The 16,609-nt window shown below is 44.1% G+C and overlaps 4 protein-coding genes across 4 annotated transcripts; 3 read left to right on the forward strand and 1 right to left on the reverse strand.

The window, feature by feature from the left end:
* Window positions 1-2,802: 2,802 nt before the first annotated feature.
* O0I10_000378 (uncharacterized protein) lies at window positions 2,803-4,071 on the forward strand (the record flags this gene model as incomplete). Its single annotated transcript, XM_058480489.1, has 2 exons — window positions 2,803-3,627; window positions 3,709-4,071. The coding sequence occupies 2 exons, from the start codon at window positions 2,803-2,805 to the stop codon at window positions 4,069-4,071; spliced, it is 1,188 nt and encodes a 395-aa protein (XP_058349012.1).
* A 1,657-nt stretch (window positions 4,072-5,728) lies between these two features.
* On the forward strand, window positions 5,729-8,046 carry O0I10_000379 (uncharacterized protein; the record flags this gene model as incomplete). The annotated part of the gene is made up of 7 exons (XM_058480490.1): window positions 5,729-6,402; window positions 6,471-6,540; window positions 6,601-6,661; window positions 6,729-7,169; window positions 7,242-7,345; window positions 7,413-7,637; window positions 7,699-8,046. The coding sequence occupies 7 exons, from the start codon at window positions 5,729-5,731 to the stop codon at window positions 8,044-8,046; spliced, it is 1,923 nt and encodes a 640-aa protein (XP_058349013.1).
* Window positions 8,047-8,196: 150 nt separating this feature from the next.
* O0I10_000380 (uncharacterized protein) lies at window positions 8,197-12,448 on the reverse strand (the record flags this gene model as incomplete). The annotated part of the gene is made up of 7 exons (XM_058480491.1): window positions 8,197-9,509; window positions 9,569-10,469; window positions 10,531-10,982; window positions 11,042-11,368; window positions 11,427-11,761; window positions 11,829-11,944; window positions 11,999-12,448. 7 exons carry the CDS (start codon window positions 12,446-12,448, stop codon window positions 8,197-8,199), a joined length of 3,894 nt encoding a protein of 1,297 aa, XP_058349014.1.
* A 1,441-nt stretch (window positions 12,449-13,889) lies between these two features.
* Window positions 13,890-15,059, forward strand: O0I10_000381 (uncharacterized protein; the record flags this gene model as incomplete). Its single annotated transcript, XM_058480492.1, has 3 exons — window positions 13,890-14,250; window positions 14,332-14,479; window positions 14,552-15,059. The coding sequence occupies 3 exons, from the start codon at window positions 13,890-13,892 to the stop codon at window positions 15,057-15,059; spliced, it is 1,017 nt and encodes a 338-aa protein (XP_058349015.1).
* Window positions 15,060-16,609: the final 1,550 nt, after the last annotated feature.

A 16,609-nucleotide genomic window follows, 5' to 3' on the forward strand; every position in this document is an offset into this window, starting at 1 on the left:
GACAAGGGGGATGGAACATCTTGATAGAAAAGCGGGGTATGTGGGCGTGTGTGTCCTTATCGTTTCTCCGTTTTATGTGCATATGACCATTTGGGAGCAAAAGTAAAATGACACATGTGGTTCTTGCAGGTGGTGGTGGTTATGTTGAGGAGGTGGTGTGGAGGAGGAGGAGAAGAAGCTTTAGATCCAATGACAAGGAGAGCGATTTGCTTACGTTGTTTCTATCATCCCTCGAGTGTGCATGGATACCAAAATTTTCTTCATTGTTCTTTTTTTCGCATAAGCACCGGGATGCATGATGAAAAGGGAAAAAGAGCGAACAGCATAATAACACTCACAGCAACCACAAAGACAATGAATACGTATGTAGCGGGGGAGGAACCAAGATTAGGCATAAGCAATGTGTACATGCCTATGGCACATGACACCCAAGGCGTGGAACGGCTGATGAAAGAACAACGTGGATTCATGCTTCTCTTCTCCTTACAGCAATGAAAAAAGGGGATCATATTACACACCACATACAGGGTCGATTACCGAGTTTTTCTTGGTTTTCGAGAATCGTAAATATACCAGCATCATAAGATGATGCCGATGGAAAGTATCCACGTAAGGGGAAATGGGCATGAGAAAAGATAATAGCAAAGGAGTATGTATGTATGTATGGCTATCATGAAGCGTTTGATGGGGGTGGTGGTGGAAGTCAAAAGATGTGCAGGTGCCATTCTCCTTGTACCCCCTTTCCTGCATGGATGATTTATTTATGGATGGATTTCTATATGTGCGCCGTTGGCACATGGTAAAGTCGTCATCTGCAGAAAAAATGTCCGTTAAAGCCATAGAGCGTCAAGGTTGCATAATGAAAAGTGTGCTACGGTGATATGTTGATCAACTTGCTACATCATCACCGTTGATGGTTAATCCCCCTCTCCTCGTTGACGACTTTGTACTCCCCCCAATCGTCATCATCATCATCCTCCAAATTGGGGTCTAGGCCCTGAGGCACATTGCCGTTGCCCAATACATCAAAAAGACCCTTTTTTCTTCTAGGATACATTGGCAGCCTGATTCGGTGATCTATCGGAAACGGAAGGCTGTCTCAAGGACACTATCATCATCAATGTGTATGGGTGCCTTGGTTGCCATTGTTCAAAGATATCCCTACCCCACTCCACTTCCATTTTGGTTTGCATCAAAAACTGTATCTATCCGTGGACATGCGTATACACCCATTCCCCCCTTTGTAAATGTTGTTCATTGTTGTGATGCATATACAGTATGTCCTTTTCCTCCTCATCATGTCGACCTCATCCCTATCCCCAAGATAAAGTACGCTGGGCTAATGCACATAATATCATCAACACACACACACTGCAACAATTAAAGCCACAGCAAGTAAATTGGATGCAGATTTATGACAATGCGGTGGTTGCTAGCAACATGTGCACGGTGGATTAATGACAATGCGTGGTGTCTTTGTAACCCAGATATGAGATCATTGTTCCTTGATTACTTTATCAAGTCAGCCGTGTGTACACAGCGGTCTAGATGTATGTATCTGTGTTTGTCTTCTGTTTAAAGCAAGATGCAACAATGACATCCCGCGATGCATATGCCCTTCTCCTTGAATCACTCACACGGGGTTTAAGTTGGGGGAAGAAGAGAAAGAGAGCAATGGGAGAGGAAACAAAAAAGGATGTACACACACATACACATATTCACACACGGCTTGTGATTGATATACACGATGATCTACTAGTCATCATGTTGTTGATATAGCTGCTCATGCACACACGCCGCAAGCGGCATGATTCTACATACTACTACGGATGCTCCTCCGCATTACTGGATTTAAGCATGCTTATTTACACAAGCATGGAAGCTATTTGTATCACTATGCAAGTGTGCGTGCATCTTTGTGTACTACAGCAACGCACAGAGCGAAATGGGGTAGCGATACTTTTTTTGGGGGGAGGAGTAAATGATGGTCAAAAGTGGCTATCTGTTTTTGCTTTTGCATATGGGTTTGACAGATCATCCTGCTACGCGTCAGCAGTGTAACCTACATGGTAAGGGGAAAGCAAAGCATATACACACACGCATTTACGCTCACGTATCAAAATGACAGTTTGAACGTCATGCTTGTTGCAAGGCCGAAAAAGCTGGGTTGATCATTGATCGACCAGCATGTCAGGTTTATTTTTACATGATGTTGCACCAAAATAGGGAATGCAGATCGCGCGATAGTAGAATCAGGGTTTGATTTTTATTCTTGATTACTACCAGGCAACAGCAATGATTGCAAAGTATAGAAAAACAAATTCGGGTGTAATGGTGGGGCACGATAGTGTATACGCGTGTGTGTTTTATCGTGATGAATACGAGAGCCAACCGATAGTGAAGCCGCGAGTATATAGGCGTGTGTGGTCGTGCTGCAGGCTTCATTCCACATCAGGGAGACATTCCTTATTCGTCGAGCTGTTTCCCATTCCATCGTAAAATCCGACTCAAGTCAACCGTAATATCTGGGACCCTCCCCTTTTTTAATATTTCTTTTTCTCCTGACGATCGCTCCCAATTCTTTGTCCGTTTTTCTTTTAAATACCTGCCATCTTTCCAATCGTTCTTGCTCCAATCACACAACTCTCACACGCTGTTTCTTTCTTCTCTCTTTTAATTACAACACTTGTTTAATCTTGCCACGGCACATTTTACATCTACACACAGCTATACAGCTTACATCCACAACACAACACACATACGCAGTACAGCTATCTAAATTACAACATTATTACACACACAATGCAATCAACACAACCAATTCAACTATACGGTCCACAAACCATGCCTAAGCCATCATTGGCACCTATTTCAATCCACCCCACTCAGCAGGTTCCTGGTGGTGTACGTCCATCAATGCCACCATCACCACCATGCACTCCACAACCCAAGCAGGAGTTGACTGTGGCAGCACGTTCCCTTATGCATCATCCTTTGCACCCCGAGTTTGTCGGCAAATATTCACTCGGTGAAGAACTCGGTAGTGGTGGATTCGGCTTTGTTGTATCGGCAACCGAGCGACATACGGGCATCGAAAGAGCCGTCAAGTTTATCTTCCGTCATAAGGTACCTGCTCATTCATGGGTCCGTGATCCTGAGATTGGCCCTGTACCCATGGAAGTTTATGTCCTCAAGCATGTGCGCCATGAAAATGTCGTCAACTTTGTTGACTTTTACCAAGATGATGCTTTCATTTACCTTGTTATGGAGTTGCATGGCACCCAATGGTCAGCTTCAGCTCTCGACAACAAGAACAACAATCTTGCTACAGGACAACAACAACATCTTTCACCACCCCCACATTCACCCGCCTTGTCACAAGCCTCTGAAGATTCATGCCCCTCATCTCCAGAGACGCCCACTGAAGAGTACCCTACTCCTCGTTTGTATACAAGACGCACCTCGTGCGACTTGTTTGAATGCATCGAACGACACCACAACTTTGATGAAGCCCTTGCCAAAAAGATCTTCCGTCAAATTGTTGAATGCATCGCCTATCTCGACACGCTCGGCATCTGCCACCGTGACATCAAGGATGAGAACATTGTGATTGATGACCAATACAAGGTAATGCATATTTGTTACACAAGCCATGCAAGCACAGCACCACTCACATGCATGAATGTTTTATTTTTGTATCAACAACAGGTCAAGCTCATTGATTTTGGTTCTTCTGTTATCCTGCCACGCCATTATGGCCAAAACAAGACTTTTTACTTTAACAAGTTTTACGGCACCGTGTCCTTTGCATCACCCGAAATTCTCATGTGCAAGCCTTATCGTGCTGAACCTGCAGAGATTTGGGCATTGGGTGTGTTGATGTACACAATCCTCTTTGGTGAAGTCCCTTTTACAAGTCCTAGCATGGCTATCGCTGGTCGTTTTGCCACGCCTAAAATCAAGGTATCAAGCAAGTGCATGCATTTGCTATCCTTCATGCTGCAACGCAACCCGGAGAAGCGTCCCAGCATCCACCAAATCCTTACACATCCTTGGTTCCGTGACCTCTAAATGCATCGTTTTACATCTCTATCGCTCCTAATCTCCTTTTCACAAGCACCTACATACTCAAACGCCATCCATCAGCATCATCATTGCTTCCGCTTTGGATCATCATTCATCTTTTATTATTGCTTTTCTATTCTTTCAACACTCTCACACACACACACATACAAGCACACAACATCCCAACCACCTTATACACACTTTCATACAAGCATTCATCACCGCATCTCTTTTTTCACTGCATGTTCCTTTTTCTTTTCTTTTCTCTTTCATCTATAAGCTTTCACCCCCTCCCTAAAAAGTAAGTACACTATTTTACATACAACATCACCCATATTACGACAAACAACACAACATACCATATACCACACCCTCGCACACACACACACATACACATCCTATTTGCCCTTTTGCTACCCTTTGGTACAAGAGTTGTCTACTATATGTTTTCGCATTTTTTTCTTCGTCGCTTGTGTTCTTGGCACAATCCAAGAAAGTTCTCATGTTTCTCTTCTTCCCAATTTTAATTCCACCTTACATACCTGTCCCTTCTATTCACTCTATAAGTTGTGGCATTTTATCTTGTTCAAATACACACGCACATACTTTTTCAGCCCTAATTGACAAATCAAAACCACTAGTATACACCCAAATGGTCCTTTTTTCTCTTTTAACCTAATACAAATGCATTCGATCTCATCCAAATCCTTGTGAGAGTGATGTATAATATGAAATTATCCGATGTACTGGGTAGAGTAGACCCTTCTTGGATAGTATCAGGGTCGGTTGTAATTGGGGGGGAGGAGAAGTTTGGGTTGGAATCAAGGGACACACACAAAGCTTCTGTTAATGGAATTCTGGGGGTGGGATGGAAAGATCAAATGACAAGAGAGAGTGAGGGGTACATAATAAATGTGGGGAGAGGGAGAAGGAGTGCGTGTGTTTGTATCAAGGAGACATAAAAAAAGCCTGCCCTGATTACTGGATCGAATAAATGTGCGTATATTGGGGGGGGGGGTGTGTTGATGTTGGATGGAAGGGAGAGGTGTACTTTGTGTGTGTGTGTGTGTACATACGCATGATGATAATGCCGATCATGAGGAGAATGAGATATTGAACAAGGAGCACCACATGTGCAATGGGCATTATTGTTACTGCTGCCTTCCATGTATGTGATCGATGGGCGAGTGGATATCGAAATTCCCTTTGTATCGGTTTTGTTTAAGAACGGTTCATGCTGTAATGTAAATTAGCCGATGCATGATACTAATACTGCCATCGGGCATGAATCATGTACATGGTAGATGATGAAGCAATGATGGATCAATAGTAGTAGTAGGTAATCACGTCAACGAGAGTAATCACCGGTAGTGAAGGATCATTTATTGAGCATGATGCAAAATGATGTTAATGTACTAATACATGAAGAAGAAGACCAATGATGGTAATGGTAATGATGATGACAATGGGCATAAGAAGGAAGGCAGTAACCAACAACAACAACAACATCTGTCACCAAGGTAAAAGCCATGCAGCAACATGCAGCTGGCCTTGTTCCGACTGCATTTCATGCACCAAATTGGGATCACGCGTCGTCGTTTTCTTATCACTCACACTTGACACAAAGCCTCTTTTACGCATTTCCTTTTTTCACACGCACGCAATGAGTAGCGATAATGTTCCAGTTGACCAGATGCGCAATCTTGGCCTTGGTAGCAACACTCCCGAGCGCGTCATTTGTGGTCCTCTCTTACGTTACATTGGCATTGACTATGCACGAGGCCTTTATCGCGCGTCTTGCTTAATTGTCGCCACCGATCGGCAACCACCCCCACTCGTCATCCGCATGTCACTTCAACAACAACCGATCCATGCACAAGGAGAACTTTTGGATGTATTCCGAGACACGTATCATTTCTGGCGTTATGAGCTACACTTGCCACTGGCCAAGGAGCGAGGTCAAGAGGTCACTTATAGCTGGGGTGGTGATCCAAACGGTGTGGGTCCCTTCACTTTCCATGTCCCAGCGTTACTTGAATCGATGCGTTTTATGTTTTATTCATGCAGCGGATTCTCTGATATTCCTCAAGAAGAAAAGGACAAATTTGGAGAAATGCCACTATGGGAGGATGTCTTGGATCGACACGCTGTGGCACCGTTTCATGTGTTACTCGGAGGCGGAGATCAGCTCTATCAAGACCGATTGATGAAAGAGGATTTCATGAAACCATGGCGTGAGGAGTCCAACCCAAAGAAACGGCTTGCTATGCAATTACCACAGGCTATGAAGGAAGGATTTGAACACTTTTTCTTTTGGAATTACATTCAAAACTTCGCGTGAGTATTTTTACCCGAAGAAGGAAGGTTTGCGTACCCGCGAGGCTCATCTTCATGTGTAACGATAGATTCCAACACCGAGAAGCAGTGGCGAAAGCGTATGCAACAATTCCTTCGATCAACATGTGGGATGACCATGTAAGTCTATCGAGGTGTAAAAAGGCTAGACATCATTGATTCATTTTGGCATGGAATTAGGACATCATTGATGGTTATGGATCTTACCCAGCCGATATGCAGAATTGTGATTGTTTTCGAGGTGAGTTGTTGGATAAGGACTCTATTATTATTGCAACATTGGCATTGATATCACGCGTTATTGTTAGTATTGTTTGCCAATGCTTGTCGCTTTTACTACCTCTTCCAGCAGCACACTACTGTTGAACTCGCGTCCAGACATGGCATGGTACCGGGTACGGTGCCTACATGCAATCACATTGTCACCACGCTTGGTCCGGATATTGGTATGGTCGCTTTGGATTGCCGTGGCGAACGTACAAAGTATGATGTATGCCGTCCAAAGTCGTACCAGATTGTGTTTGACGAATTATATCGCGTGATGCCACCAACAATCAAGCACTTGCTGATCATGACAGGCGTACCACTCATCTATCCACGATTGACGCTATTCGAGAACGCCATGGAAGGAGCTTCGACTTTTAATCTTGCTACATTGGTGGGAAAGACGGGTGCTATCGGCACTGTGGTTAGTGGTCAACTCAACAAGTGGAATGGAGATCCTGAATTGCTGGATGATATGAATGATCGTAAGTAGTAGTAGAACGTGGTATTGGATGACATCTTTTTATTGATTGCTGCTGTGTATTTATTATATGTAGATTGGACAGCTGGCAATCATTTAACGGAACGTAAGCGTTTGATCGAGAAGCTACAGATTCTTGCACGTGAACGATCCATTCGTGTATCATTCTTGGGAGGCGATGTGAGTGATTGATGCGGTACTAGTGATTGTGATTTTATAATGGGCTAACGGGCATGATGTCTTTTAGGTGCATTGTTGTGCTACGGGTCGTTTATATTCGAAGGATATGAAGAACAAAGAAGAAGGCGATCCATTCCTCATGATCCAAATTGTTTCGAGTGCTATTGTCAACGTACCCCCACCACAAGCTTTGCTCACCATCCTCAACCAAAATTCATCCTATGTCACTTTTAACGGCAATGTCGAGGAGAAGATGTACAATCTATTCAAGTTCTCTCCCAACGGCAACTCGGTAAGATAAGGAAGGATTTATAAAGGACAAGTTGGCTGATTGTGTACATATATGGTAATAGCGTCAGAACAAAAAGTTGATGGGCAAACGGAACTACTGTGCTGGGTATTACGATGATAAGACTGGCAAGATGAATTTCTGGATCCAAGCTGAGAAGGAAGTAGGCCAAAAAGGCACGAGTGGTTACTTGGTGGACGTACCGAAATTGGTATTTGGTGAAGCAGGCCTTCGGATTGCCAACACGAACAAAGAGCAACTGCTACAAGCTGCGATCCAGCAAAAGCAGCAGCAACAACAACAACAACAACAGCAACAACAAACGTATCCTTTCCCCCAGCAACAACAACCCTATCAGCAAGCACCACCACCCCCTGACCATGTGGGAGGCTTTGTACGTCCAACGTATTAGCAAAGTTCCATTGTGGAATAAACAAGGGGATTGTTGGTAAACCTTTACACACAATGTACTGTGTTTCTTTATGTCTTAACAATGAAATATATATAAAAGTTGGAAAGAATGTACATGCAATAGTAGAGAAAGGAGGAGGAAATGGATCATCTAAAATGCGTTGAGAGATTGCTGTCTAACAAGTGCTGCATAATGGCCATTGAGCCTTAATAGTTCCCAATGCGTTCCTTGTTCCACAACACGTCCATCCTTGACAAAGCAAATCATGTCTGAATTTTGGATTGTAGAGAGTCTGTGCGCTATCGTCAAAATTGTACGACCTCCTTGATTGACGATATCATCGATTGCAGCTTGCACCAACTTTTCGGATTCACTATCCAATGCAGAGGTAGCTTCATCGAGTAACAAGATCCTGGGCTTGCGAATCAATGCACGAGCGATAGCAATACGTTGTTTTTGACCACCAGACAATTGAGATCCTTTATCACCAACTCTTGTATCGTATCCATCGGGCAATTCGGAAATAAACTTGTGAATGTTGGCAGCTTTGCATGCTTCTTCGACATCTTCTTGGGTCACGTGTACATTTTCATCAACGCCAAATCGAATGTTTTCACCAATGGTCATATCAAACAATACAGGCTCTTGACCCACGATGCTCATGTGCGACCTTAGATTGCCCAATGTATACTTTCGTGTAGTGTGGTCGTCAACTTGTACCACGCCATCCGTTGGATCGTAATAGCGTTGAAGCATACCAATGGTAGTCGACTTGCCACAACCTGAAGGTCCCACCAATGCCACTGTCATGCCTGCACTCGCACCCAAATTGAAGCAGCCATCAAATACAGGAACGTCAGGACGTGCTGGATACCTGAATCCAACATTGCGGAAACTGATACTGCCATCCACGGTTGCTGGTTCGATGCCTTCGAGCTCGGGATCAATTTCAGATTGTCGTTCAAGGATAGCAAAGGAAGCAATAGCAGAGTTCTTGGCACGTGCATACGTTGTAGCAAAGACACTTGAGCTGCCAATGCCGTTCATAGTGATCATGACACACAACAAACACACAAATAAACCATCCAATTCCATGATCCCTTGTTCCATAAACTTCATGGAGGCATAGAATGCAACAGCAGCAGCAAAGAGCACAAAGCCTTGATTGATAGAGTAACCAATGGAGGAGAGCCATGCCTTGCGTTGAGCCAAACGATGAGGACGTTGAAGAGCATGGCAGTACTTGGTTTCAAAATAGCCTTGCTTGCCAAGAGCTGTTACGGTGCGGATTTCCTTAACAGCTTCAGATGCGATCTCGCCGCTTTGTTCTTGTGCCTTGGATGTCTTATCAGAGAAGCCACGTTGCACACGCGTTTCATAAAAGCTAGCACCCACAACAACAGGAGACATGGCAAGCATGATCAAAGTAATACGCCAGCTGTAAACAAACGAGATCACAAGACCTAATGCAAAAGTTAATAATGAGTGATCGCTCACGTGTCATTGAATGAACAAACATTACCAGTGATGGTGGTAGCAATGGTATGAACAATGTCACCAGGGACCTTGGTTACAAGCTCATTGACGTTTCTTGAATCAACAGCCAAACGCGCCGTAAGAGCACCCACAGAATGCTGATCATAGTATCCAATCTCTTGCTTGATGTATGCTTTAAAGAGCATGCTGCGTAATCGTTCAGTGTAGCGTTCACCCGATAAATCAAAGATGCTGTGCTGGATACCATAGCCAATGAAGGAAGCCACGCCAAGGATGGCAAATAAAAGGCCGTAAAGATTGACACCTTCGAGGGGTGAGGGAGCAATGCTGTCACCACCGCTCATCAGGAGTTGAATAGTGAGAGCCACAATGTAACTGGTCGCTGGATAAATGGCACCAGCAATAGCAGCACCTCCACAGCCGACAAGAAGCAACAACCATTCTCTACGCATTTGATGGAAAATCTTGCCGATAGGAACACTTTGACGCTTCATCTCCTTGAGCTCTTGTTTCTCCCGTAATCGCTTCATTTCATAAGCATCAATCGATTTATGGCTGCTGCTTCGAGATACATGTGCCATCTTGTAGTAGCCTTCTTTCTCCATATCATCTTCTTCCAACAAGTCGTCATCATCGTTGTCATCTTCATCAAAGGATTGGGCTTGATCTTTGGTGGATGCGCTGTTGACTTGCTGAGTGGCAATTTGCTGCTTCTTGACCAGCTCGGAATAGACACCAGCACGTTGAACCAATTGGTTATGGGAACCCATCTCGACAATGGAGCCGGCTTGCATGACAACAATGAGGTCGCAGTTTTTGATAGTGGACAAGCGATGAGCCACCGTTATGGTGGTGCGATTGGCAGCAGCGGCATCGAGGGCACGTTGAACAAGTCTTTCGGAACGCGTATCCAATGCAGAAGTAGCCTTTTAAAGTATGGGGTAAGTTATACTGTAAAATGATATAAAGATGTAGATGATGACTTACCTCATCCAATAGCAAGATGGTTGGGTTCTTGAGAATGGCACGCGCAATAGCAATACGTTGTTTTTGTCCACCTGACATCATAGCACCACCGGCTAAGGTATCGTATTGATTGGGAAGCTTCATGATGAATGAATGACAGTTGGCCTTTTTGCATGCAGCGACAATCTCATCTTGAGATACGGATGAATGGGAGCTCCCAAGCAAGAGGTTTTGGCGGATGGTCATGTTGAATAGAACAGGCTCTTGGCTGACAACACCGATTTGATCACGTAAGGCTCTCAAATTGTAGGCTCGCACATCTTGCCCGTCAACGAGAACTTGGCCTGAAAGCACATCATAGAAACGCTGGATCAATTGAATGGTAGTGGATTTACCCGAGCCTGAAGGTCCCACGAATGCAACGGACATGCCAGCCTTGATTTTGATACTCAAATCTTTGAGGATAGGGATATCTATATAGTATGCATAAAAGTGTAAATAAACAATCACATCTTGGTACTCGAGAACTTACCTGGTCGAGTGGGATATGCAAAGTTGACGTTGCGGAATTCAATATCACCCATGATTTTCTCGGGATGGATACCAGCATCAGAGTCAATGTCAATAAGAGGGATACGATCAATGGTCTTGAAGATTCTATAAGCGGCACCACGTGCTGTAGACACCGCTCCAAGATGACCAGGCACAGTGAGAATAGACATGGATCCAATCAATACGCCAAACAAGGCAGCAATGACCCGCCATCCTTCATAGGTGCCATCACTAACAAGTTTTCCCGCATACCAAAATGCAAGACCAAAATCGGCAAAAAGAACGAAAAGGAAGGCACCATAGCATGCTACATCACGTTGTTAGCACCTTTGATCTTTGTCAATAAGGCTTACATGTACACATACCTCCGGCAATCAGAGCACGACGCTCTCCATCTTTACGTGCGTTGACCAATTTTTCATCATAAAGACGTGAAAATCGACCTTGTAATGAAAACGAGTACACCGTACGGATACCAGCAAATACTTGTTCAGCTATCCCACTTGCTTGTGCAGAGGAATCTTGTACATCTTGGGTTGCCTTGGATACCACTCGACCCGAAAACCATGTCACCAAAGCGAGAGGGACCATTGTTGCAATAAGTACAAGTGCCAATCGCCAAGCCATACCAAGCGCCATAAGAATACCAATGATAAATGAAGCGAACGCACGCAACATGGCACCAAAACGTTCCGAGATTCTATGGAAACAAGAGAGCTTAGTATCCATGGAGATGGAATAAAAAGATGCTTGAATAAAAAACTTACCCATCTTGGATAAGCTGTACATCCGTGGCAAGCCGTGTAGTAAGTGATCCTTCGTCAGCTTGATCAAACCATCCCATATCTTGTCGAAGAATGCTATGCATATAGAGTTCCTTGATCTAAAAAGTCAAAGATAAGTAAGGCTATTTTGAAAGGAGAATGGTGTCACTTACCCTGCGTGTTTGACGTTCGCCTGTAAAAACCCACAATGCATTGGCAATGTACGCCAACACCATGATAATGGCACCAATTTCAACAAAAGAGTAAACGGCGGGCATGGTAGCGTCGCTGATGGATTTGTTGTCATTGATTGCATCCACCACTTTTTGTGAGCTCACTGCAAACAAACCCATCGAGCCTGGTTGTAGCAATCCAACAAGGATGGAACACGTCCATGCAAGGTAAACGAGAATCTTGTCACAACGCGTTGCATATGAAAAGAGCTTGCAAAGTTTTACAACATGTCGTTTTTGTTTCCTTCGGTGTTGTTTTTCGTTGCTAGGATCGTATTCAGCGTGCATTTGATGATGGTGTAATGCTTGTTGTTGGTCCTGGTGATATGTTGTGTGGTGGGATAGCTCTTGCATAAGCACGGTATCCGATGAGCTTTCGCTGTGATTCATAGCTCAAGAGACAACCGATTTTTTTTGGCGTGGTTGCGAGTTACGAGTAGAGAAAAAAAAGGGTAATAGGATGGATCTTTAAATATGTGTTTGATCTTGCGGACACAATGCCGTTGATAAAGGTTGCCTTATTGCGTGCTGATATCGGAGTTGTGCTTGGCCAAGAAGATCGAGATGTTGCCTTTACTACTATCCCTCTATTAAACACCATATGCCTATGACACTTTGTGATCTGATTGCATATAATCAATGTTCGCATGTTATAGAACATGACTATCTGGTTCTATCACGATGTTCTTATCATTTTCGTGGTGTTCGGCGCTTTCCTCCGTACTTCGGCACCTCAGGCCAAGACATTGTGTAATCCCCGACAGTAGAAGCTGCGTGAGTGGTGGGTCACTACAATGAACGAGCCCGCAATATCCCCTTAAAGAAACCGACAACAATCGCCTACAATGGCACAATTCATATAATAACATGTCTCTAAAAAAAGAAGCAGATGCAACTTTATTATGATCCGCACGCACGGTAATCGTTGATTAGCAACGTAATGAGATAAGCACGCATTGGGTCGGATAAATAACAAATCATAAGCCGTTGCGTGTGTCATGAAGCATTGATCTGCCATGTCGCACGTGTATCTACTACCTACGTTGCTGGTGGCTGGATCACTTACATAATCGAGCTTGGCGGAGGACTACTTTTTCTTGATGCTGTCAAGGCGTGAAGGTATTCTTATTGTGTAAACGACGTCCCCATTTACATACTACATGCTGATATGGATAGTAAAAGTTATCACCAATAATGGCAGACATTCAATGATCAAGTAATCTTATAGTCAAAGAAGGCTTGTATGCTTTGGGAAAATGTAGTAGAGCTAAATGAGGAGGTATTAGTCTGTGGTCGCCTGGTAATAAGTGAACAGCTGACAAGCTAACGATGTGGTAGGTGTGTAGGGTATCGGGTTGTTTAACAAGTCGCATGCATGGCACGCATAAAGCAAGGTGATCGAATGGCCAATTATTGACAAACCCAGCTACAGAAGAACACAACAATGATGGATGGGCTTGGTCACGTATGGGTTTCCTCCGCTTGTATATACAATTAACATGAAGAAAAGATTGATTATTGGTAAAAAGATGTCACTTTCATCCATAGGAGGAATCAATCAGTGGTACGTGCATCATCCACAAATCGATGAAAAACGTGGCGAATGGTGTCATTGCACAAGCTTTCCTTTTTAGATAAAAGAGGTTGTCTATTTCAGGCGGCGACCAAGAGGTGTACCTCTTTCCCTCCCCCTTTGTATTTTTTTCTTCAAACGCCGTAGCCACCCTCCTCTTTTCTTTCTTTCCAGAACCTCCTCCCTTTTTTCACCCTTTCACCAACCGCTCTGCTGCCTCCTTGGGGCTTGTGTGAGTGTGGGATAATCTCTACTACCATGATGCTACTACCTGATCAAGCTCTTGAATCCATCGACAACCATATCCACCAAGCTCGTGTGCTTGCTAAAACGTCCACTGAAGACATCTATCACCAAGAGATTGATGCAGCATTGACATTACTCGAGCAACTAGTACAACAATCCTATGACTGTTACACCACCATTGAATTATCGGATGGGCAAGAAATGCACGATGAGGCCGAAGATAATGAGACTCGAGTGACCCAGGATCATCTTCGACAAGCCAATAGGATTGCTAGTGCATTTTTGGTCAAGATTGTGTCTGGTGAAATGGGATGGGATGATGAACAAGTTGAACGAGCTGCTCGTTTGTTGGCTCATTTGTCTGGACGAGGAGGTAAGTAGGTTGTTGTATATAAAGGTGGTGGTGGCGTTGTTGATGATGATGGCTGATTTTGTGGCGGATCTTGAATTATAGCTGCAGGTGCCATCACACGCACATGGCATATTGCATACCTGGATCCCAATGGTGTACGAGATGAAATTGCCATTCAGTTGCATGAACCAAGCTACGTTGGAAATGATATCGGATTTAAAACGTGGGGTGCAGCACCGCTCTTAGCAAAGTAAGTGGTGTTGTTGTCGGCATCACACACAAATGATCATCTTTGGACCAACATCGGATGGATCTTTTTTAGGAGATTGGTGCAGCAACAACTCATCCCTGATTTGGCGAATCGCCGAGTCCTTGAACTTGGTACGGGTACTGGCTTGGTTGGATTGGTGTGTGGCAAACTTGGTGTGGATGATTTGACGTTGACGGACTATCATCCTTCGGTGCTCACAAATGTGGCCAAGAATGTCGAATTGAATGGATCAGGCGCTTCAGTAGCAGCTCTGGATTTTATCAAGGTGTCACGTGGTGAAGATAATCAATGGGATGGAAAGCGATTCGATATCGTCATTGCAAGCGATTTGCTTTACGAGATGGAGCATGCTGAGCATTTACCCGTGGCTATCGACAAGCTGATGGAAAATGAGTTTCATTTCATGATACCATTGCGTCCCACACATACTGAAGAGGTAGCCCTCTTTGAGAGCAAAATGGTGTCGCTGGGATTTGTCACTCAATGCACCGATGAGACTGAAAAGTTAGAGGATGAAGGTCGTGTACGATATCGATACTACCATTATACCAGGGCTTAATGTGTTCACAATCCATTTCGTATCCACCCCCCCAATGGTAACGTTGTTCTCCTCCCCTTTGGCATGATTCTCTTTTTGTATCATTGCATTCACCACGCATATGCATTTACTTATATGATAATAAAGATAATTCTAATGACTCGGGTATCCACTGCCCCTGGAAATTTTGATTGAAGAGGGGGCTCAAGTCTCCACTGCGTCAGTCTTCTTCTTGACACCAATCCAACCTTTCCAGCACTCAATGAGACGCTCCACCTACAACCACAACGCAAATGAACCTCAACATTGACTGAAGAAACGACGTTGTGGTGCAGCAGTTATACGAACATGCATTCCGAAGATCTACTTTCACGATCGACTCCTTTCGACCATCGCCGATACAGTTTCCTTGACAACCAAGTTAACGCCAGCTATGAACATTATCACGCGTCTGGAGGAATACCTTTGCGTTTTCAGCCAGCCTTTTCCACTTTCTTGTATCGTCGCTCTCTTTCCTGCTATCCTACCCCATATGAGGGTTGTTGAAAAGCAATGTCACAACGTCGAGATCATGGAGACAATGAAAAAACGCATGCTTAGATTACTGGTAAGGTGGTGGATGGAGAAAGGGATGGGTGGTTAATATGACCTTGCCTAATTCGGTATGTCAATGGCTATTTTTGCATGAACAATGAATCCCACTCAGGGCTCTTTGATGAAGAACAAGACTTGATCCCGATAAAGACGCTCTGCATCTCATCTCTTCCCTCAATCATACCTCTTTGGTTTTCCTTGGATGGTCAAATACCCAAGTTGATGTAAGTCTTTCATCTACAACCCTGTGAATGAGAGAGCTGATCATCATTGTTGTGGTCATTTTTTAGCTTTTCATTGTCTTCCTACTTTCATTGTTGTCGTTGTCGTCATTATGATATGTGAAAAGAGGTAAAAATCTAATGATGTTGCTTGATGGATCACATACTCACATCCCTTTTGATGTAGCTTTCCTTCTGTGATGCCTCTGGTAAAGGTGGACTTGGTGACATGGTGCTCTCAGGATCACTCAAACATCACGATTGGAAGGAGCCTTCCGAGTCGCCTATTGACACAAGGAGGTTGCTTGACAACAATCAAGATGCGAGCTCTGATATTCATATATGTGTCCTCTGGAGGCAAGGCGATGGTACGTTTTGGATTTCTCTAATTGGACGTTCCTAACTTTTTTATTGTATCTAGGTCATTATAGGGCTAATACACTGATCACGACGGGGATGTCTTTTACAAGGACTATAGTCGTTTGGGAGCCACTCAAACCATTACTTGGCTGGTCTTGACTAAGGCGTTTGGGCTTTATGGAGCGAACCGTAGGCGAAATGAAAGTTGGCTAGAGTCAAGAAGGGAAAGCAACCTAGGGTATAACCATACACGAGCTGAGTCTGGATGATGGGTACACGTGATTATTCGTGGAGACGACCCATTTTCAGGATCGGGTTGGAGCGATTCCAGCAATATGCCTGAATCAGGTACATCGATTTAGTATGCCATGCCTGCTATCTCCATTTCTCATTCAT

This window comes from Lichtheimia ornata, assembly GCF_029851405.1.
Source record: "Lichtheimia ornata isolate CBS 291.66 chromosome Unknown scaffold00001, whole genome shotgun sequence".
Taxonomy (NCBI): domain Eukaryota; kingdom Fungi; phylum Mucoromycota; class Mucoromycetes; order Mucorales; family Lichtheimiaceae; genus Lichtheimia; species Lichtheimia ornata.